Here is a 23,048-nt window from a genome sequence, read left to right as displayed (position 1 = left end):
ATATAGAATGCAACTCCTCTATGAATTCCTGTCATCACAGATGCATTATCAGCTGAAAACCCCATACAGTTCTGCCAACTTCCATTTATTCAAAGCATTACTAAGCAAATAAACAATTTTTCTCCAGTGGAATCTACTGTTAATTCTGGTAATGAAAGAAGAGCACGCTATCTTTGCTCTTTTTTGGTCAGTCTCTTACACAGATTGGGTACAACTTTTTATCATAACCACTGCTCCCGTCAGTTACAATACTAAACGGCCTAATTTTCATGGCTTCTACAATTTTAACACAAGATTTTCAAGCAGATGTAAGATTTTTACCATTTCAGTTAGAACCAACTAGACATCGTAACAAGTCTTTTAGTGAAAACCCACATGTTGTTATGCCCATCCATTCAAAAGGAGTAACAAAGAAGATTTTCAAGACAACTGCTGTGGTGGTCATAATAAATATCAAATCAGCACCATTTGAATTCACCAACATCATAGAAGTCTTTTAGTGAAAAAGCCCTTGTTGATATGACAATCCACTTAGGACTAGTAGCATTAATAGCTTCAAGATGGCTGCTGTGGTAGTGAAGTTGGACATCAGATTGACACCACTTCCATTCAGGACCAATTAGACAGAATACAAAGTCTTTAAAGAAAACCCCATGCTGATATGCTCATCCATTCTAGAAATGTAGCAATAACAAGATTATCAAGATGACAGTCATATCGGATGTCCAAGCAGTACCCTGTTTCAGTTAGGACCATCTGGACTATGGCATATATGTAAAACTTAATGGCAATCCCTTAAATAGTTCAACAGGAGTAGCAATAACAAACTTGTGCAAAAGGATGAACAGACAATGGATGATAAGATCACCACACAAGTTCTTATGGTCTAATATGACTGTTGTGCAACTTGTTTGAACAGCAATAACAAGGTCAGAACATTTATAATCATAAAGGCTATTATGGTCCACTACCAGGGTGGGGGATAAAAAAGGAAACCTGAACCACAGATCCAGACAGACTACATATTTTATTGCAGTTTACTTGTCTTCTGGTTTGTTAAAGACGTAAGTAAGACAACATTTGCCACAATACTGTCTGTCAAAGTGTGAGGCCATAAACACTCCAGCTCCGCATTCTTCATTTGGGCACTCCCGTCGCAGGCGAGTTATTTTACCATTTTCATCAACCTGTCAAATAGTAAATACAAACAAGGATTAATTTGATACACATCTAAAAATACAAAAGCCACTAAAATATGAAAACTAAGTTATCATGATCAAGTAACTTTCTAAAATGCACCCACATGCCAACTTTCAACCAAGAGGACAACATGTGGCATCAGATCCATCAGATCACAACTTCAATGGCAAGGGAATGATTTTTATTCAAGTTTGCCAATCTCATGGTTGGTTTTAAATTATTTAATCCTATCAAGACAAGGACGTCCACAATCAGTTCTGCATATAGGAGCCCAAGGGGAATATCTGGGTACATGCCATATTTTCGTGAGAAAAATGTAAATAACTATATAATGTATTAACAGTGCAATATTGGGATAATCCTGTTTGCTTTGACAACTTTGTGGTCTTGCTCTCTACTAATCATATTTTCTTTGAACACTTACATTGCAATAAAAATTTATTTTATGTCAGAGTAACTTGCGAAAACATTAACATACAGAATCTGAATACAAAGTTTAAGAAAAGTCCAAATGATCAGATTGATTTACAACTGAAATGCCAATATATAATAAATGTCAAAAACATTTCTGACATCAGTCTAATAACCAAATTAAGTTGGTTAAGAAATCCATGCCTTTGGTAGAATTTCTGTTCCAATTCTTGAGTTGTTTTTATTGCATATATCACGAAAACAATTTCAAGAATCTATATTTCATATCTTCATCCACATCGGACGGCAGATCAGCATCATTTATTTGATACTGAAAGATCCGTATGCCTGGATGGTTATGCTGCATAGCTGCCAACCCCCGAATACAAAAATACTGACTACTTATGACAAACATACTCTTGGGTCACAATTACATAAAAGCCATCTTTTCTAGAGTAAGGTCTGTGGAATGAATGCGATGTTAATGAAAATAAGAAATCAAAACATTTTTGGGGAGGGGGATATATCAAATATGTGCAATTCGAATACATTTACATGCAATTTAGTGAAAAAAGCGCAATGATTATGCCAAAAGTGTAATGGTTGGCATGTATGGATCAGTTTGTTTATATAAAGTAACTGAATCAAAATGAGTTTTTCCCCCCAACCTGCAGTACAGAACCCATATTTAATGATATCAGCATAATCTACACAAGACTGAAAGGTCTTCATGACTGCATTTTTTTTTTTTATGCTGTCAATTTTGGTCAAGCTCTCATAAGGTACTTTGATTTTCACAGTTCTTTTTAACACATTAACCCCTAGCGACGACTTTACGGGGCAGGAGGTAGTAGCCTACTGCCGAGCTCTGTAGGGTTATGGTCATGCATGATACACTAAAGTGGATGGTATTATAGAGAGGTAGACAGATGTAGCTCTACAATGATACCAAATAATCTGGAATATCTAGTTGCACTACAAAAATAATGGCTCCGTTTAGAAAAAAAAAACAAAAAACAACAACAAAAAAACTTTTACCCTTCTGCTCACGCGTGAGTCAAATAGCCAACGAAAAATGATGTTTCTAACACAACTAGGCAGTATGTTATTGAAAGATGACCGGGGATTTGGTGTTTTCGAGTCTATTCAGAAATAGCTTTCAAAATGTGTTTCCTACTCGATATTCAGGCAAAAATGGCAAAAAGCTCCAGGTTAATGTGTTAAAATGAGAAGAAAATTCTAACTGCATCAATGATTGAGTACTCCACATTAAAAGTGTCTTCCCCAAGTCCCAGGCATGTTTTACTGGAACAGGCCTAATTATATGTGGGAAATATGTTTACATTTCTTCTTCTTTTTTTTTTTTTACGGCAGCCTTATTTACAGACAAACTGGTATCACTGATACAAATATATAAGGCCTTAAAAGCCATGGTCCTTTGTGTATCATTTGGTGTCATTAAATACTAGTACATACATCCATTTTTTGATAATCGACTGCTAATGTTTGGAAATAGATAAAACAGGATGCTCTCTGCCAAGTTTGGCTGAAACTGGTCTTGCAAATTTTGAGATGTTGAAAATGCCAATGTACCAAGAGATGGTCAGATGAACCTCGAGCTAAAAAGGTCTTCATTTCAACACTAGACGTTTTACTTACATTTCCCATGAAGGTTTTCAAAGGTCAAGGAGACAAAATCTAAGCTGCTCAGCCATGGTAACGCATAAGTATAATCAAGTCTCATATGGTGTCCTAAGAGTGTCATCATCGCAGCTTTTCATATAGCCAATACTGACTTCAAATGTGAAGAGAAATAATTTTGCGATTCACTCCAGTGAATTAGGTTTCATTTATGCACTCAAGAAAGATAACATTATGACCAAAGAATCTGATCTGCCATTATTGTCAATCATTTGGTCAAGTGGTGTCAAACATATGCAAGAGAACCAGGTTTCAATCCCAACATGAAGGAAAACTTTTTTAAACGTGTTTTCTCTAAGTAGTGTAAAACCTGTTTACAGCAGACACCCATGGGAAAAGGACAGTTTCCATTGTAGACAGGTTCAACTCTTCAGCCTAGTTCATGACAAATACATGTACTATGCAACAGATAGCATTAGTATTATTAATAGTGATGGGAATCTATCAGAATTTCACAATCAATAATCGGTTTTACTTAACCCACTGGTCATCAGTTATAATCTGTTACTAAGAGTAAAAGGGGTCCCAGAGTGGCTGAAACTGCTCACCATTTTGGATCAATACCATCTCACCTGTCTGCGTGGGTTTAATTCTCAGGCTTGGGCAATGTGGGTATGTGAGAAGGCTTGCCAGCAGCTTATCGTAGGTCAGTGGTTTTATCCGGGATTTTCCCCGGATTCTTCCTCCACCATTAATACTGGCCGCCATGTATAGTCTATCTTGTGCTGAAAAATGGCATTAAACCCCATAACAACACGAGACTAAATTTTAATATTTGTTAGTTACATCTTTGCTCAAAATGTTAATAAATGTACAGGAATAATTCTCTTTTAATGACATGCATACGTTAACCTGATAAAAATATTAAACATTGTTCTCTTGTTACACAACTTTGTTAAATGAAAGCAACATTTTACGGCTGATCAGTTTTATTTAACTGAAAAGCCATTGCAATCCCCATATTGATACATGGTGTGTCAATCATTTAAAATAAAGAAGAGTTTTCTTGTTTCTCATTATTTACAAATATTACAAAGGATTTTACATTTAAACTGACACAAATCATCAAAGAAAATTAAATTTATTAACTCGAAAATTTAACAGCAAAAGCATGTAATAATGACTATATGTTCCAAATTACAAAATATTACACCTACGGAGTATTATATTGTTTTATATTTTAACTTATGAAGAGAACAAATTCAGATCAACTATACTGGATTTGAAGACCTATATAGCTTACCCTTTGCACAGGAGTTTTACTAACCTTTGCGTTTTGCATGAAACTAAAAAGTAGTATTCTCCCTTTTCATAATCGATTATGGTGTTTTTGATTTGGATTTTTTAAGTAGCTTGAACAATTTTTCAATCATATCGCAACGATGTCCCACCCATACACCAGGCCACCAAGTCCTAACACTAGCCTCTTAATTTTGTGAAATTTCATTGATATCTGTCAAATAGTCATGACAAAGCAATTATTTGAATTCTTTCAATTTTTTGTAATGGCAGCCATTATTAATAGCAGATCCACATGACAAGTAAAAATTGTAATGACCTTTATGCCTGAATGCTTCATGTCCAATTGTGTTCAGGAGTTTGAAAAGAAGTTGTTTAAAGGTTCTTTAGTTTCAGAAATGACAACAATGTTGAGAATGGACAGTTTTCTGAATTTTACTTTCATCTGACACCATTTAGCCAATAGTCTGTTAAGGTGCCATTTAATGCTATTTACATACATACATAATGGTCTGGTGTCATTTGTAATGAACTGAAGCACATTCATGCTGCAATGTTTTTTTTGCAAAGTTTGACTGCAACTGCTTTGGTGAATTTTGAGAATACCAAATCCAGTAAAGGATGGCTAGGTTAGCTAAAAGAAAGAAAAAGGTCTTCATTCTATCACCAGATCTTGTACTTATTTCCACTATTAAGGGTTTTAAGGGACAGAGAGACAAAATCTAAGCTGCTCAGCTAGGGTAACGCATTGGTATAATCAGAATAACTCATATGGTGTCCTAAGTTTGTCATCATTGCAGCTTTACATACAACTCATACCAACTTGAACTTTTGAACCATTACAAATTTGATCCAATTTTGGATATCGCAAAAAAATATTTACAATGGATTTTTTAATGCTAGTAAAAGTGGATTTTCCATGAGAAATAATTCTGACAACTAAACTGAATTATCAATGTTATTTTTGCACTTGCGACTCTTAACTAAAGAATGTTACCTGCCATGATGTCAATCACTTGGTGCAATGGTAGCATGTCAACCTGTTTTGCAAGATACATTTCAATACTATAAACCCTTTTTTTTAAATAATCATTTTTCTTCCAAATGTGTGCTTTCTTACTTTCAATTTGGAAATAAACTAGATTACTCATATTTTCTGTGCATATAGAGACATGAACATAAGAGTAAAAATTCTGTCTTACAAACTTTCAATTGGAACATTTCAACTTGAAAAAGCTGGACAACTTCTATTCGATTTGGTTCAGCATGAGTAATTTTGTTCCCTACACAACACAATGCAATTTAAGAGGTTTTTCTCCATTTAGACGCAGCAGCCTAATCTTTAAGTGCATCAGCACATTTTTGAGCTAGAATGCTTTTAGTCAAATTTCATCCAGGTATTTTTACAAGTCGCAAAAAAATATTTAATTCTGGATCAACATAATCTATAACCTTCCAAGCCCTTTATCATGGGATTTTGTGAGTGCCAAATCTGGCAAAATTCTATTAAATGTTTGGTAAGAGGTCTATATTTGTTATATTTACAGAAATTCCAGCCATATTCGTTAACAAGGATTCATTTATATAAACTGGAAAAAGCCATAGATGTCAATTTGGTCAAATATTGTTCAGTGGTTTGGGTAAACCATTTAAAAGATTATCTATTTATAGTAACGGTGGCCACATTTGAAGGTGGGCCATCATCACTGTACAAATTCAAAATGCCTTCATTCCCAAAAAGTTGTAACAAATCATGATCTGTGATGTGGCATTTTATGGGTTTTATACTATCAGTAATAGTGGCTGTATTTGATGGCTGATTACCATAATTTGTCTAAAACTGAAAAGTTATGATTCCAAGGTGAAAATCTGTCAATGTCTGTTTAATGGTGGTTAAGAAAAATCATGTATGGGACCGCCATTGTTTATAACAGTGAGCATATCTGAAGACAGCTCGCAAAGTTTCTACAAATTTTAATTGTCTTAAAAACCAGTGAATTTTGTCAAATTAAATCTGTGTCGGTTAGTGGCACTTTCAAACAAATTAATTTTTGGGGGAGGGGGATATATCGAAAACGTGCAATTCAAATACATTTACATGTAAGGCGTAATTTAGTATAAAAAAAAAGTACAACGATCACGGCAAAAGCGCAATGGTTGGCATGTATGGATACTGTGTGGATCAGTTTGTTTACATAAAGTAACTGAAGCTAAACAAGTTTTTTCCCCCAACCTGCGGTACCTGAAACCATAATTAATGACATCAGCATGATCTACACAAGACCGAAAGGTCTTCATAACTGCATTTTTTTAAAATTCTGCCAATTTTGGTCAAGCTCTCATAAGGTACTTTGATTTTCACATAGTTCATTTTAAAATGAGAAGAAAATTCTAACTGCATCAATGACTGAGTACACCACATTAAAAGTGTCTTCCCAGAATCCCAGGCATGTTTTACTGGAACAGGCCTAATTATTTGTGGGAAATGTGTTTACATTTCTTATATTTTTAAAAATGGCAGCCTTATTTATAGACAAACTGGTATCATTGATTCAAATATTAAAGACCTTAAAAGCCATGGTACTTTGTGTATCATTTGGTGCCATTAAACACTAGTACATACATCCATTTTTTGATAATGGACTGCCAATGTTTGGAAATAGATAAAACAGGATGGTCACTGCCAAGTTTGGCTGAAACTGGTCTTGCAAATTTTGAGATGTTGAAAATGCCAATGTACCAAGAGATGCTCAGATTTACTTCAAGCAAAAAAGGTCTACATTTCAACACTAGACGTTTTACTTACTTTTCCCATGAAGGTTTTCAAAGGTCAATGAGACAAAATCTAAGCTGCTCAGCCATGGTAACGCTTGAGTATAATCAACAAGTCTCATATGGTGTCCTAAGAGTGTCATCATTGCAGCTTTTCATATAGCCAATACTGACTTCAATTGTGAAGAGAAATAATTCTGCAATTCACTCCAATGAATTAGGTTTCATTTATGCACTCAAGAAAGGTGACATTATGACCAAAGAATCTGATCTGCCATTATTGTCAATCATTTGGTCAAGTGGTGTCAAACATGTGCAAGCGAACCAGGTTTCAATCCCAACATGAAGGAAAACGTTTTTAACATTTTTTCTCTAAGTATTGAAAACCTGTTACAGCAGATACCCATGGAAAAAGGACAAAGTTTCCTTTGTAGACAGGTGACCTCTAAAGGCAGGTTCAGCTCTCCAGCTTAGTTCATGAAAAATACATGTACTATGCAACAGATTGTATTAGTATTATTAATAGTGATGGGAATCTATCAGAATTTCACAATTGATAATCGGTTCTACTTAACCCACTAATCATCGATTATAGTTGGCTGCTAGAGTAAAAGGGGCCCCAAGTGCTGAAAAATGGCATTAAACCCCATAACATAACCAAGTGTAAATTTTAATATTTGTTACTTACATCTTTGCTCACAAGTTCAAAATGTTAATAAATGTACAGGAGCAGTTCTCTTTTAACGGCACCTATACTTTAACCTGATAAAAATATTAAACATTGTTCCATTGTTCTACAACTTTGTTAAATGAAAGCAACATTTTATGGCCGATCAGTTTTATTTAACTGAAAAACCGTTGCAATCCCCATATCATAGATACATGGTGTGTAAATCACTTAAAATAAAGAAGAGTTTTCTTTTTTCTCATTATTTACAAATATTACAAAGGATTTTACATTTAAACTGACACAAATCATCACCAAAAACAAATTATATTTATTAACTCAAAAATTTAACAGCAAAAGCATGTAATAATGACACTGTTTTATATTTTAACTTATGAAGAGAACAAATTCAGATCAACTATACTGGATTTGAAGACCTATACAGCTTACCCTTTGCACAGGAGTTTTACTAACCTTTGCGTTTTGCATGGAACTAAAAAGTAGTATTCTCCCTCTTCACAATCGATTATGGTGTTTTTGATTTGGATTTTTAAAGTAGCCTGAACAATTTTTCAATCATATTGCTACGATGTCCCACCCAGTCACATCCTCACACCAGGCCAACCAGTCCTAACACTAACCTCTTAATTCTGTGAAATGTTATTTACATATGTCAAACAGTAATGGCAGAGCAATTATTTGAATTCTTTAAATTTTTTGTAATGGCAGCCATAATGGTTTTTTAGTCAAAATTCTGTTGACTGTGTGTGTAAGAAGCTATAAAATATATTTAAAATTGCCATTAACAAAATCTTATCCAACCTGAAAGGCCTTCATGAAGGCGTGCAGCCACCCCCGAACCTGGCAAATTTCGGATGCTTTTTTTTGGTAAAGTTTATTTCTTTTAAAAAATTCCAGTCATATTTGTTGTACAAATTTCAAAGACCTTATTCAAGCCATAGACCTCTGCATCAATCTGGTTAAATTCTGTTCAGTGGTTTTGGTAAGTCATTTAACGGTTTGGGGTTTCTTTATTTTTAATAATGGTGGCCATTTCTGAAGGTTGAGAATCATTATTTGAAAATTCACAAGGGTTCATTCCAACATATTTTCTGTCAAATTGCATGAAATTCTTATCTGGGGCATGCAAAAATTTGTTCCTGTGGGCTTTCTAATTTCAATAGTAGTGGCCATATTTGGTAGCAGATTGGCATAATTTGGATAGAAGTTAAATGCAGAACCGATGCAAGTGATCTTTTTTTTTTTTTTTTACACTGGGCATATCTGATGACAGCTCTGCATAATTTCTACAAATTTGAAAGGCCATTATGCCAGTGTTCTTTGTGTCAAATTTCATTCCTATCTGTAAAGTGCTCTTTCAACAAAATTATTTGATATCTTTCTAGATTTTGTATTTTGTATACAAGAAAGCTTGCCATTAGCTTGTGTCATTTCTTCCTAGTCTTCCACCAAATATACTGGCAACCATGTATCATATGCTGAAAAAAGTGCTGCCCCTCCCACAATTCTTTTCGTAATGCCAGCCAAAAATTAATGGCAGATTTACTTCATTAGTGCAAACTTAGGCCTTCAAGCCAGTGTGCTTTTCGTTAAATTTATTCAAATTCTGTTCTGATTTTACAAAGAGGGAGTTGTTAAGAATTTTTGTTTAAATTTCAGTAAAGGCAACCACATCTGATAATGAAAAGTTGTTTTTAAAACATACTGTTACTGGGCACCATATAGTCACTATTGTGTTGAGGTACTGTTCAATGCTGGCATCGTTTGTACAAATTGGAAACACATCTTACCAGGATGCATGATGCCAAATTTGATTAATTCTTGGGATTTTTTTAAACATTACTAAACCTTTCGCTTATTCCCATTGAAGGTTTTTATAGACAAAATCTAAGCTGCTCAGCTATGGTAATGCATTGGAATAATCAACAACACTCATATGGTGTCCTAAGTTTGTCATCATTGCAGCTTATGATACTTCTGATACTGATTTCAATTTGTTTTAGCTGTGAAGCAATTGATTTGACCTATATTTTTTAATCTTGTTGATTAATGTCTGGGTGTACTTCTTGCCAATGAAGCAAATGACGATCAATTTCACTAGAAAATTTAGAAGATTGGCAATAAAATCTTCAGCATTAACTCACATTTATAGCCAAAGCAGCATACTGGACGGAAAAAAATGTAGGTTCTAGTCCAAAATAATTCAAGGGGGAAGTGGTATTCAAGTATGGAGAGTTCTATTCGTGGCATAGGATTGTGGCAGGAGAGGCCACAAACAAAAAATGTTTGAATTTGCTTCAAACAATGCCAACAGATTAATTTTTTTGCAACTCTCATTTCTGTAAACTGAATTTTTTTTTTCCCCAGTATGGGCTTTAAAGACCCTCTTTTTATAATTCCTGAATGAGCAATCCAGCTTAAACTCAATGTAACATGCTGCCAAATTTATTCACTAACAATAATTGTTCAGACATGGATAAACTGAAATAGGAACATAGTAATTTAAATTTGTTCTAGATCAGACACCTCATCAAAGCAAATGTATCTTCCCCTTACCTTTATCTGGTAAAAGTGAATCATATATTGATTTTAAAATTTATTTTCATTCCTCCAGACCTTTTCAAAAAGTCTTAAAAAAATCACAAATTTCAATTCAAATTGTCGCAATTCCAAGGTTGTATAAACTTCTGTTAATACAAACCTTATAAAACTTCAGTACTGTCAACTTGACCTTCTTTTTCTTGTGCTTGTTCTTTTTTGGAGTAGTGTAGTTCTTCTTTTTGCGTTTCTTGGCTCCACCCCTAAGTCGAAGCACAAGGTGGAGGGTGGACTCCTTCTGGATATTGTAGTCTGAGAGGGTCCTACCGTCTTCAAGTTGTTTGCCAGCAAAGATTAGCCTCTGCTGGTCAGGAGGGATACCTGAAATGGATCAAATACTAGAACATAAATAAACTCCAATTTTGAATGAGCTTTGTCTTGCACAGATTCCGAGACAGTATTCTATTTAACTTTATTGTAGTATGGGGATAAAAACTCGACACAAACCAAATCAAACTAAAGAATAAGAAGCGCTGACATACATTTGCATCACTTCAACATTTTGACTTTACAATGAAGCACTGAGAATATTACTAGCTACATCACGCCAAGGAAATGCGAGACAACTGATTTTATGAGAGACAGAATAAGGCAGCTGACCAGGCTGGAATATGCAACCTCTGGATTACAAGCTTAGACGTGAGAAAGAACAGTGTTTGATGAAGGTGCACGTTTCTCACTGATGATGCAAGCTCAGGTATGGTAACGTGGATTGATATCATAGGAATTCATCGGTGTCCTAAGATGTGTCATCATAGCCGTCATCACAAGTAAGAAAACATCATGCAAAAACAAAAATATCACTCACTGCACAACGTGAATTATGTTGAAAAGCCTAACGTGCATAATATGCAGCTTAAACCTTCCTCTACAGTTAACGAGTTGCCTCCCAGGTTTACAATATTCTTGATACTTGTGTGAACAATAATAATACTGCGAGATTCGCAGTGGTGTCTGCACATCCGCGGAAAACTGAACTCAAGGATTATACAATATATGTTAATCTTTGAATCTAAAAAATTCCAACACATCAAAAAGCTATCATCTACTTTCCTAACCTCTATGTGCTTTTTGCTACCAATCACATTGTCCAAGACACCATGTCCAATGCTAAAATTTGTGACAATGTGCAAAACAAGCATGATGTATATCAGTATTTGATGCTGAATGCAAAACCAATTTTTGGCATATTCCAAAGTAAACCTTTTATGATGTGATGCCGAATGGTAATTCAAATCAGTGTTGGCAGCACATACGCTGAGAAAAATTCAGAATAGGCCCCGGTTTGTTTCAAAAGCATTTGTAAAACTAATCGTATATATAGATTAAAATATGCTAAAATGCTTGCTACTGGGCCAAATGTACAAATCAACTATAGTTCTATTAATATTGCAACTAGCATGTCCGGACTGTTTCGGCAACTGACAATATCACGATTGGAACTTAATGGGGGAAAAAAAAGCTATGCAGTGACATCAATATTATTGTGTGGTATTAATTACAAGAAACTCGCATAAACATGTGGGGAATATCATCTTTAGAGCCTGAAAGGTATCAGTAATAAATTTTTTTTACAAGAGTTAAGTATACATAAAAGAAAAAAATCCTTTTTATAGTTTCATGACCATCCTAGCATCACGGAAACTGACCTACAGAAAAAGGTGTAAATTATCATACGGTCATAAAAGGTATGCTACACACATCCCTTTTCATGATGATAAAGCAAGTGTGCCAGAAACAAAACTCTAATTTAAACTGTAATGATCTCAAGAGCATAAAAAGGAGGACCACAGCATGCCTTTTTCTTGGTATGCTGTTGTAGCACTTCTTAGGGTACATGCATCTATTTTCATGTCTGTACAGTGTTCAAACAAGAGCACTATAAATGGCATTTATACGCCCATCATACTGCTTAAATGTCCTCTATGTAGATCGATTTCTTATTATGCAAATTTTTTTTTCCTTCTTTCACTCCAGAGACCTAATTCTTCCCTATATGAAGTACCAGCCATCCCCTAAGTTTGATCTGGGTATGTGATGTAGAACAAATACTACTGTGTGGAAACCATTTTTATTCTTTTAGTCAGTGACCCTTACCATTAACCTTTCAATACACAAATCAACATGATACTTCTTTATCCCAAGTGGATGTCGTCCACAATGTTTTGTATACAACTCATAATATTATGCAGCAAGCAATTTTCTTCTTTCAATCACAGTAACCTTGACCATGAAATGGATATGGTTCTTTCTTAGCCCTAGTGCAAACCATTCACAAAGTGATGGACAGCACAAGTTATAATGTGCAAGCCACTGGTCTTCCTTCAATCACAGCAACCTTGACCTTTGGACTAAAAATCAACATGGTTAACCAAATTGCAAGCCATCAATACATTTTGGTAACTGCAGATGGTGGACAAGTCTAGCTGTTATGATAACATGGTATCAGATGAAAAGCAACTTTCTACATTATGGCCTGAATATAACAAAACTAATTTGCAAGAAAAAATATACATGTTCACTGAGAGTTTAAAGTTGTTAAATGCAACCCAATTTTTATATGGTGGTGTAGTACTCCTCAAAATATAGGCACATATAGTTTCATAGCTGCATGAGCAATGCACTGAACACAAAGACATAAATTTGTTTTCAATATGCCAATGATGGAGAGGCCAAGTGTATCGCACAAGCTCGTTTGTACGTTCATAAAGCAAAGCTTAAAATTGAGGCATACAAAAACCAAGGACATATACAAGTCTTTTGTTAAACAGTATGTGTAAACTTGTTTAAAATGACATGATCTAGTGATCAAGCTCAGGATTGGTAACTTAGTTCCTTATCATTTGATGTCATAGGTGTCCTAAGTTTGTCATCAGCGCTTAGATCACTAGACTGTAGAGATACTTACATGGTGGCATCAAAATGTCCAACTGTATATGGACACAACTTCAAACACTGTGTAAAGTCCATTCATTCCAACCTAAACATAATAACTAGAGCAAGTAGGCAATAGTGACCAGTATTTGATATTGTGGTGAAATACTCTTTAGAATGTATGTTCGCATCTATTTGCATTATGGTAAAAGCTATGTCACAGAAACTAACCTCAATTCAACAAAGTGTACAAAACAGGCATAAAAAAAATATGACAAGGGCATTTTTTGGCTATGGCGGTGTAGTTCTTTTAACAATATATAAACATATCTATTTTTATGACTGGAAGCAAGTGTTACAAAAGCTGAAATAGATGTAATACAAATTGTGCAAGATCACTGAACCATTAAAAATAGGCCAATCTGACCTACTTCTAATAGGGTGAAGTACTCAAAATGTATGCATATTTAAAGTTTCATGACTATAAGCAACAGCATCCAAGAAAATGATGTAAACACAATGGCATATATTGGTTAACTCTGTCACCAATGATGCTAAGGGTATCGCATAAGTCCGTCTGCACTTTCCTGCATGCAAGCTAAAGCTACAGCAGTGTACTCATGTACCCACAGAATAGCTTTTGCTATTTTGGTTTGAAAAATCCCATGATCTAGTGATCAAGCTCAGGATTGGTAACTTAGTTCCTTATCATTAGGTGTCATAGGTGTCCTAAGTTTGTCATCAGTGCTTAGATCACTAGACTCTAGAAATGCTTTCTCTGTGTAAAAAAATATCTGCATATGGACACATCTTCAAGCAGCAAACAAGAGTACTATAAATGGCATTTTATATGCCCATCATATTGCTTAATAGTCATCTATGTAGATCAATTTATTTTTATGCAAAAAAACATTTTTCCTCGTTTCACTTCAGAGACCTAATTCTCCCCTGCGTGAAGTACCAGCCATCCCCTAAGTTTGATCTGGGTACGTGATGTAGAACAAATACTATTGTGTGGAAACCATTTTTATTCTTCTAGTCAGTGACCCTTACCATTAACCTTTCAATACACAAATCAACATGATACTTCTTTATCCCAAGTGGATGTCGTCCACAATGTTTTGTATACAACACATAATATTATGCAGCAAGCAATTTTCTTCTTTCAATCACAGTAACCTTGACCATGAAATGGATATGGTTCTTTCTTAGCCCTAGTGCAAACCATTCACAAAGTGATGGACAGCACAAGTTATAATGTGCAAGCCACTGGTCTTCCTTCAATCACAGCAACCTTGACCTTTGGACTAAAAATCAACATGGTTAACCAAAACTGCAAGCCATCAATACATTTTGGTAACTGCAGATGTTGGACAAGTCTAGCTTTTATGATAACATGGCGTCAGATGAAAAGCAACTTTCTACATCATGGCCTGAATATAACAAAAATTAAAATAATTTGCAAGAAAAAATATACATGTTCACTGAGAGTTTAAAGTTGTTAAATGCAACCCAATTTTTATGTGGTGGTGTAGTACTCCTCAAAATATAGTCACATATAGTTTCATAGCTGCATGAGCAATGCAGACAAACTGAACACAAAGACATCAATTTGTTTTCAATATGCCAACGATGGATAGGCCAAGTGTATCGCACATGCTCGTTAGTACTTTCATAAAGGAAAGCTTAAAATATAGGCGTACAAAAACAAGGACATGTACAAGTCTCTTGTTAAACAGTATGCATAAACTTGATGAAAATGATATGATCTAGTGATCAAGCTCAGGATTGGTAACTTAGTTCCTTATCATTTAATGTCATAGGTGTCCTAAGTTTTGTCATCAGTGCTTAGATCACTAGACTGTAAAGATGCTTACATGGTGGTATTAGAATGTCCAACTGTATATGGACACAACTCAAGTATTGTGTAAAGTCCATTCATTCCAACCTAAACATAATAACTAGAGCAAGCAGGCAATAGTGACCAGTGTTTGATATTGTGGTGAAATACTCTTTAGAATGTATGTTCGCATCTATTTGCATTATGGTAAAAGCTATGTCACAGAAACTAACCTCAATTCAACAAAGTGTACAAAACAGGCATAAAAAAAATATGACAAGGGCATTTTTTGGCTATGGCGGTGTAGTTCTTTTAACAATAAATAAACGTATCTATTTTTATGACTGGAAGCAAGTGTTACAAAAGCTGAAAAAGATTTAATACAAATTGTGCAAGATCACTGAACCATTAAAAATAGACCAATCTGACCTACCTCTAATAGGGTGAAGTACTCAAAATGTATGCATATTTAAAGTTTCACGACTATAAGCAACAGCATCCAAGAAAATGATGTAAACATAATGGCATATATTGGTTAACACTGTCACCAATGATGCTAAGTGTATCGCACAAGTCCGTCTGCCCTTTCCTTCATGCAAGCTAAAGCTACAGCAGTGTACTCGTGTACCCACAGAATAGCTTTTCTTTTGTGGTTTGAAAAATCCCATGATCTAGTGATCACGCTCAGGATTGGTACCTTGGTTCCTTATCATTAGATGTCATAGGTGTCCTAAGTTTGTCATCAGTGCTTAGATCACTAGACTCTAGAAATGCTTACTCCGTGTAAAAAAAACTGTCTGCATATGGACAAATCTTCAAGCAGCAAACAAGAGTACTATAAATGGCATTTTATACGCCCATCATATCGCTTAATAGTCATCTACGTAGATCAATTTATTTTTATGCAAAAAAAACATTTTACCTCGTTTCACTCCAGAGACCTCATTCTCCCCTGCATGAAGTACCAGCCATCCCCTAAGTTTGATCTGGGTATGTGATGTAGAACAAATACTACCGTGTGGAAACCATTTTTATTCTTCTAGTCAGTGACCCTTACCTTTGACATTTTAATACCCAAATCCATTTCCAACCTAAATATAACAGGTGCACATTATCACTGTAGCAAGTAGGTCACAGTGACCATTATTTGACATTGTGTAGCAGTGCTTAAGATGAACTCGCACACCTAATTTCATCATGGTAAAAGCATTGTCTTAAACAAACCCCCGATTTAAAAGTCTACATGATATAAGATGCAGAAAAAAATACACCCTGACTTTTTAATTATGGCGGTGGTTCTCCTAAGGATGCATGCACATATTCAGTTTTATGAATGCATAAGCAGTTGTTCAAAAACTGAACTAAATGTAATAATTATTGTACTTGCATCACCAAAATCTTAAAAATAGCCCAATGTGACCTACATCTGATATGGCGAAGTACTCAAAATGTATGTATAAAGATTTACAACTATATGCAACAGCATCCAAGAAACTAATTTAACACAAAGGCATAGTTGATACCATACAGGATTTTTTTCATTAGAAAAATCCCACGATCTAGTGATCAAGCTCAGGATTGGTAACTTAGTTCCTTATCATTAGATGTCTTAGGTGTCCTAAGTTTGTCATCAGTGCTTAGATTACTAGATTGCAGAGATGCTTATTCTGTGTAAAAGTGATGCCTAACTGTAAACCTACATAGTACAGCAGTGTAAAGTCTATTTCATTCCACCGTTTTTATTATCTGAATGGTCCCATTTTATACCTTCCTTGTCCTGGATCTTAGCTTTCACATTTTCAATAGTATCACTCGGCTCAACCTGTAAAATAAACAAAATTTCAAGCGGTCTATAACATGATTTTGTTATGTTCAAGTTGAACCTAAGGTAATGCAGTATTAAAGCTACATAAAGTTGCCAAATAAAACTGATACACAAATGCATGCATTACAACCTACCTAAAGTTAGTTGTAGCAATGTTCAAAACTCGTTCATGAAGTATGTAACTGGTGAAGTTAAGCACTTGCATAGGATAGATGACCAATAAATACTTCTATATCTGGTTTAATTAAAGAATTTATACTGTTGTATTGCCTTTCAATTAACCAAAAGTAGGCGATCCTTTGCTTAAAAGCTTGCAACAATAACCTTCTAGGACCTGATGTATCTCTTCGGAATTGATAAAGTTTAAAAGCAAACAGATTCCAGTTGCAGTAACAGATGACTAACTTCACTAGCATCATTTTTAGGTGACCTGAACTATAATGTGTTGTTTAACAAGTCATACCTCTAAAGTAATTGTTTTACCCGTGAGGGTCTTCACAAAAATCTGCATGATTACTTGTTCCGCCCTGTAAATACAAAGATATAAAAGAATCACAATCAGATACAGATATGTGTGACTTGGATTTTTAATGTAGCTTTAACAATTTTTCAGTCATATCGCTATGATGTCTACAATGTGGCAGTTTATAGTGATGTCTAGCACTGGGGCATCATGCCACAGACATGTAGCATGATGTCCCACCCAGGCACACTATCCTGACACCAGGCCGATCAGTCCTAACATTAACCTCTTAATGCTGAGCGCCAAGCGAGGCAGCTATTAGTACCATTTTTGAAAGTCTTTGGTATGACTCGGCTGGGGATCAAACCCACGACCTACAGCATCCGAGGCTCACACTCTAACCACTAGGCCACCGGAGCGGTTGACATAGATATATTAGAAGCTCAAGTCCGTTCAACATAGACGGAACCATTTATTTTGTCAGCATTTAAGTGTAAAAATACCACAAATGATCACATTTACCATATTTACAGTATTTTTTATCTTTTGACTGAAAATTTTTTGGATGTTTTCAAGTTCTGCTGACCTACTTTTAAACTTTCTGGAATGAAATGGAAGCCAGCAATGCTGAGACCCAATTAAATTAAGCATGTTTCTTTAAGTAAACAAATAAAAATTTATTATTTTTGAAAAAGTTATTAGATAGCTGGGTTTTTTTCGGTCTAAGATACATATCATGTAGGTCAACGGAACTTCAAAACACTTATATTTACTTCAGTCAGAATTTGAATCATTTAGGCAGTAGAACGGCTACCCAAAATTATAAATATCAGGGTTAACATCTTACAGTATAACACACCTCCCCTGATATTTGTGTTGTTTATTTCACCATCTTAATGCCTAGATAATGGCAGTGTGTAGCAATGTTATGAGGTCAACTAACATTGGAACAGGAAGTAAAATTTCAGGAACATCTCACATACTTGGCAGCCCATATAGATGCTTTTCTATAAAGTCATGTTGCTTTACTTGCACTTGCTGGTTTTTTCCCTAATAAATTCAAATTCTAACAAGCAAATGGATGTGTTTTCAAGTTTCTTTGACCTACATTTCAGTTTGTTGGAATGAGATGAAGCTGGAAATGTCAAAATTGGTTAAAAGGATGATAAATAAATATCTTGAACAAAATGAAGTTTTCTAAACATTTTCTTAAACATTAGCATAATTCTACCTATTTCATTAAAGAAACAGTCGTCAACCTAATCCAATTTCAGCATCCCCGCTTCCATCTCATTCCAGGCAGCTAAATGGAACATGAAAATGTGCCCGTTTGCTAATGTCAGTATTTGATTCCATTTGGATAAAAACAAAGTATAATCATTAGATTTAAAATTAGTTGAGTTTTGATATCGGCTCCCTCGCGAGATATTCCTGAAAATGTTACCTCTCATTCTCCTGCGAGCTGTTTTGTGAAAACGCTACAAAAAGCAGCTTTATAGACAGTAAGACGTAGCACCAAAACAAAAGTATCGTGATACATCTTCTGTTGTCTGACTTAAACTATAGTAAAAGTCACATAGGTCATGTAGGCATTCAAAAAAAAAATTTCAGCAATGGTTGTCATTTTTTAGAATTTGATTCTACATACCTTTAAGTGGCAAATATTCACTTCATTTGGATTCTTATACATGCACATTCCTTTGGAAGGTCATTATGTAAATGCCAGAAGTGAATATAGCAAATTCAATGTTAAAATACCTATATATTTTTGGATGAAATGAACCTAAAGGTGTGATTGTTGCAAGCTGTGATGTCACAATGAAAGCTACGCAGTCTGAAACAAATTCACACTACCCTATAATGTGACAAATTCCACTCAACGTGCTCATTTCTCAACTCATGGCCACCATTGTAAATGACCACAGAGCAGCGCCATCCATTAAAAAAATATTTTATGGCATCTCAAGGACCACACCTTTGAATTTTATAGGCCCTTACAAGATGCTAAAGGGTCCCACTTTACAGTTTCTACAGCAAGTGTATGCTTGTACGTGTGTGAGAGAGAGGTTTCACTAGAATTTTGGTGAAAACAGTTCCACCAGCAAAAGTTGCAGTCCACCTCTCGCAAGCATTTATTCATACATGAAGTGGATTAATGTCCATTATATTGCCAGGAATAAAGAGACACAAAACCCTGTTGTACTTATTTGTAATTCTTTAAAAATTCATTTATTAAAATTGATATGCCATTATTTAGACAGGAATACATCACACCCTCCAAAATAACAAATATTGGGTGAAGCATCTTAATTACAGAACTGGATGATCATGAATTTAATTTTAAATTCTGCAATGAGCATTCATGTGCTCAATTACATTACTCTCATATTCTTCTTTTAAAGTCCATACAACAGTGATTTTACCTTTTTTCTAATCTGACATTTTGAAATTTGTAAGATCCATATACTCGAACATTTTCTGTCTCAGGTTGGGGTTTTAATGCTCAACTTTTAATTTAAGTGTGTCAAGGAAGCACATTTGTTTGTTATCAGAAGCCCTGATGGAGATCGAAAATTTTCGTCTGGAAGTTAAGGTGCACAGCATTCAATAATCAGGACTGAACACGCTTTGGTTTACTAAATTTCGTGTTAAATTTTAAAAGAACGATTTAAATTTAATATAAAATGAGTAAAGACGCATACATGACCGTGTGACTATTACTGTAATCGTATATCTGCAACCAAGTAGTTTTTTCAGTCCAGCATCGTTAAGTAGCTAAATGAACAAAGTATTACAACAAATTAGGGACTTTTAGCAAAATTTAATGATAATGACGTGTAAATTTAGAGAGGATAACATTCGCAATGATGTGTATGGAACGAACCCATAGGTCGGTGTCGAAACCGCATAAGAGGACTTTTTTTTTTACACCGTGTAATTTTTCTTTTCTTTAAGGATATTGTATTTCTAAATTTAAAAAAAAATACACCACCACCTGTGCTACATAGCTGCATGGATTGTCGGAGACAAGTGCTTCTAGATAAAAGTAAAAGACATCAAGTCTGTGCGCCGTCGAGACTACTACCAGGCACAGCCACGTGCATGTGACTAAATTTAAATTCTCGTCTGTTCGAAGTTACTTATTCAACCAATACATCCATAGATGTATAGAACGATGCATTATTTTTTCTAAAAATGTTTTAGTTATAAACTGGTTCTTGCGAGTATATATAAAATTTATAAGTTTTCATTGGAACATTTTCATTACCTTCTGCTTCGATGGCGGATAGAATAAAAAAGGAAGTTTACCAATGCGCATGCGTAGATTATTATTTTTTTTCTTTTTTATTCTTACTAAATAATGCTTTAAAGACAAGATTATAGTTATGCTATATTTAAAAATTTAAAAAGATGGAAATTTTACTTATTTCACTCCGATCTGGGAAAATGTATAACATTTCTTGGCTTGAGAGTAAAAGAAGCAATAATATGAAAAGCACAACACGTGTTATGCTCCGGAAGATATTTCATGCTGGAAAACAAACCCCACAAGTTTATTAAATCCATAACCCATCTGCATCCCAACATCAAAACAGTTATTATTATTATTATTATTATTATTATTATTATTATTATTATTATTATTATTTGAGGAGTAAAAAGGAAAATATCTTTATATTATTTAATTGAATTTGGATACAGTTTTAATAACACTTGAAATTCACAGCTATTGCCTGAGGTTGGTTCGTTCTGGTTTACACATATACATCAAAACTTCTTGCTCTTGATTAGTTCGATGCAGTATCATACTGACATTCTTGCACTGCACAGCGTCAGTATTTACAACAAAAACATGTTTTAAATTTGTTAATGTGGATAATTAGGCAGTTATGGTTAATATTTGTGATAAAAAAATTGCAGTCTTTGGTTGTTTGGGTGGGGGAAAAATGGAATTTCATGTGTATGTGTTATTATATAATTATGTTCAAGTTGATTTATACTTGTTTGTTTTGGTTGACTGAGTTGTAACAGGGTATTTTTTTGCTTTGTTTTCAGGCTTTCGTGCACACACACACAAAAAGCCACAAAAAACAACAACAAACAAACAAAAACTGTGTGTCAATCTATTCCTCGGTATAATAATAATAGTTTCTCTCTTCTGGACATTTTCAATTTCATCTTTAAATATCCGAGAATTTGTGTTCCAAAACACACCAGCATATTCTAAGATAGGTACGTTAACAAAGTACTGACAACCAGCTAGGACAAAAATCTAAACAAAATGAAAATTAATATGGCAACTTCACTGAAGTTGAGCTTCATTGATCAAAACTCTCTTTTTCATCCTTAGATAAAACAATGTAAATATAAAAGCTATGCCATTTTAACGTGTAGTTTTCATTCAACAAAACTTGCTCGTGATATGTTCTGAAAATATCAAGAACAACAATCACAACTACAATAAAAACTACTACCAGTACTGTTACTACGCTAATAATAACAAAATATTTGATTGTATATGCGCTCGGCAACATGCATGTACGTCTATATAACCAGCTAGTCATCCATTTACATAAATATAGACTGACATGCTAGGTTTGTAGCCCTCAAGGACACATGGTACTAACTGCATGGAAAAATGGGAACAAGTCTGGAAATGGGTGATAATATTAGAGTATATATGGGTTTGGCTGGCCAGGATTTGTTAATAATGGAAGTTATTTATTTTAGGAAAGTGAATCTTTTGAGAGCTTATCCCAGCTGCTCCTGAAAAAATAAAGACATTGTTTTATTGACGGAATTTCAGTCCCTTAACAGTCTTGATTTTGGAACACTCATAAGTGAATTTAGCACCTGACTCTTTGGTGCGGAGTTGAAAGCATGCGTTTCAAGGTATCACGGTGGAGAAAATTGTTAGATTGTCAATTTGACATGGGCAGAACCAGGTATTATACTCTATTGTATTTAAGAGAGATAACTCTGCTGGAACTAGACAGGGGTAAGAGTTACCTAGTCACAACAGACAAATTTTCAGTCGTGTACCACATTTTAAGAAAATCATAGAAAATACAAAATGTGTTCCAGATAGGAATTAACATAATCTCACATATTGTCAAGAGGCTCAACTGTTTTTTTTTAAGCCTAACAGAAAGTACAATTTTTATATAATGCACCAATCACAGCTATTGTTGATTATTTCTGAATGCAATGTTCATACACCTTAAGCTAAACCCACCTGGCGCTGTACAATTAGTACTGTTATACCGTCAAACACATGTAGGTCCAGAAAATGCAGCGGCTCATATCCTTTTCTCTATACAAAAGCTGACATCCAGGTTTTATCTATACTGATAAATACTAGTTTGATCCTGATCACTCAGAAATTTAAAGTTATTGAATTTGTAATATCATGGTGTTTGCATAGGTTACTATGGGA

The 23,048-nt window shown here is 34.6% G+C and overlaps 1 protein-coding gene across 1 annotated transcript; it reads right to left on the bottom strand.

The window, feature by feature from the left end:
• Positions 1–1,008: 1,008 nt before the first annotated feature.
• On the bottom strand, positions 1,009–20,923 carry LOC149808246 (ubiquitin-ribosomal protein eS31 fusion protein). The gene is made up of 5 exons (XM_089975385.1): positions 20,880–20,923; positions 17,612–17,675; positions 17,091–17,145; positions 10,713–10,930; positions 1,009–1,187 (listed from the first exon to the last, which is right to left on the bottom strand). Exons 2-5 carry the CDS (start codon positions 17,657–17,659, stop codon positions 1,038–1,040), a joined length of 471 nt encoding a protein of 156 aa, XP_089831511.1. The 5' UTR covers positions 17,660–17,675; positions 20,880–20,923; the 3' UTR covers positions 1,009–1,037.
• Between the last annotated feature and the right edge of the window lie 2,125 nt (positions 20,924–23,048).

Source organism: Sinohyriopsis cumingii, chromosome 1, assembly GCF_028554795.1.
Source record: "Sinohyriopsis cumingii isolate HCF-2022 chromosome 1, ASM2855479v2, whole genome shotgun sequence".
NCBI classification, from domain to species: Eukaryota; Metazoa; Mollusca; class Bivalvia; order Unionida; family Unionidae; genus Sinohyriopsis; species Sinohyriopsis cumingii.
The sequence above is the reverse complement of the archived record's forward strand: the minus strand, read 5'-3'. Positions and strand labels throughout refer to the sequence as shown.

Coding starts and splice junctions, on each gene's coding strand:
- LOC149808246 (XM_089975385.1), bottom strand. CDS start 17,659: ATGCAGATTTTTGTGAAGACCCTCACGGGTAAAACAATTACTTTAGAG. Junction 10,931..17,090: donor TAAGATCCAGGACAAGGAAG/GTATAAAATGGG, acceptor GATCCATTTCAG/GTATCCCTCCTGACCAGCAG. Junction 1,188..10,712: donor CAGTACTGAAGTTTTATAAG/GTTTGTATTAAC, acceptor ACTATTTGACAG/GTTGATGAAAATGGTAAAAT.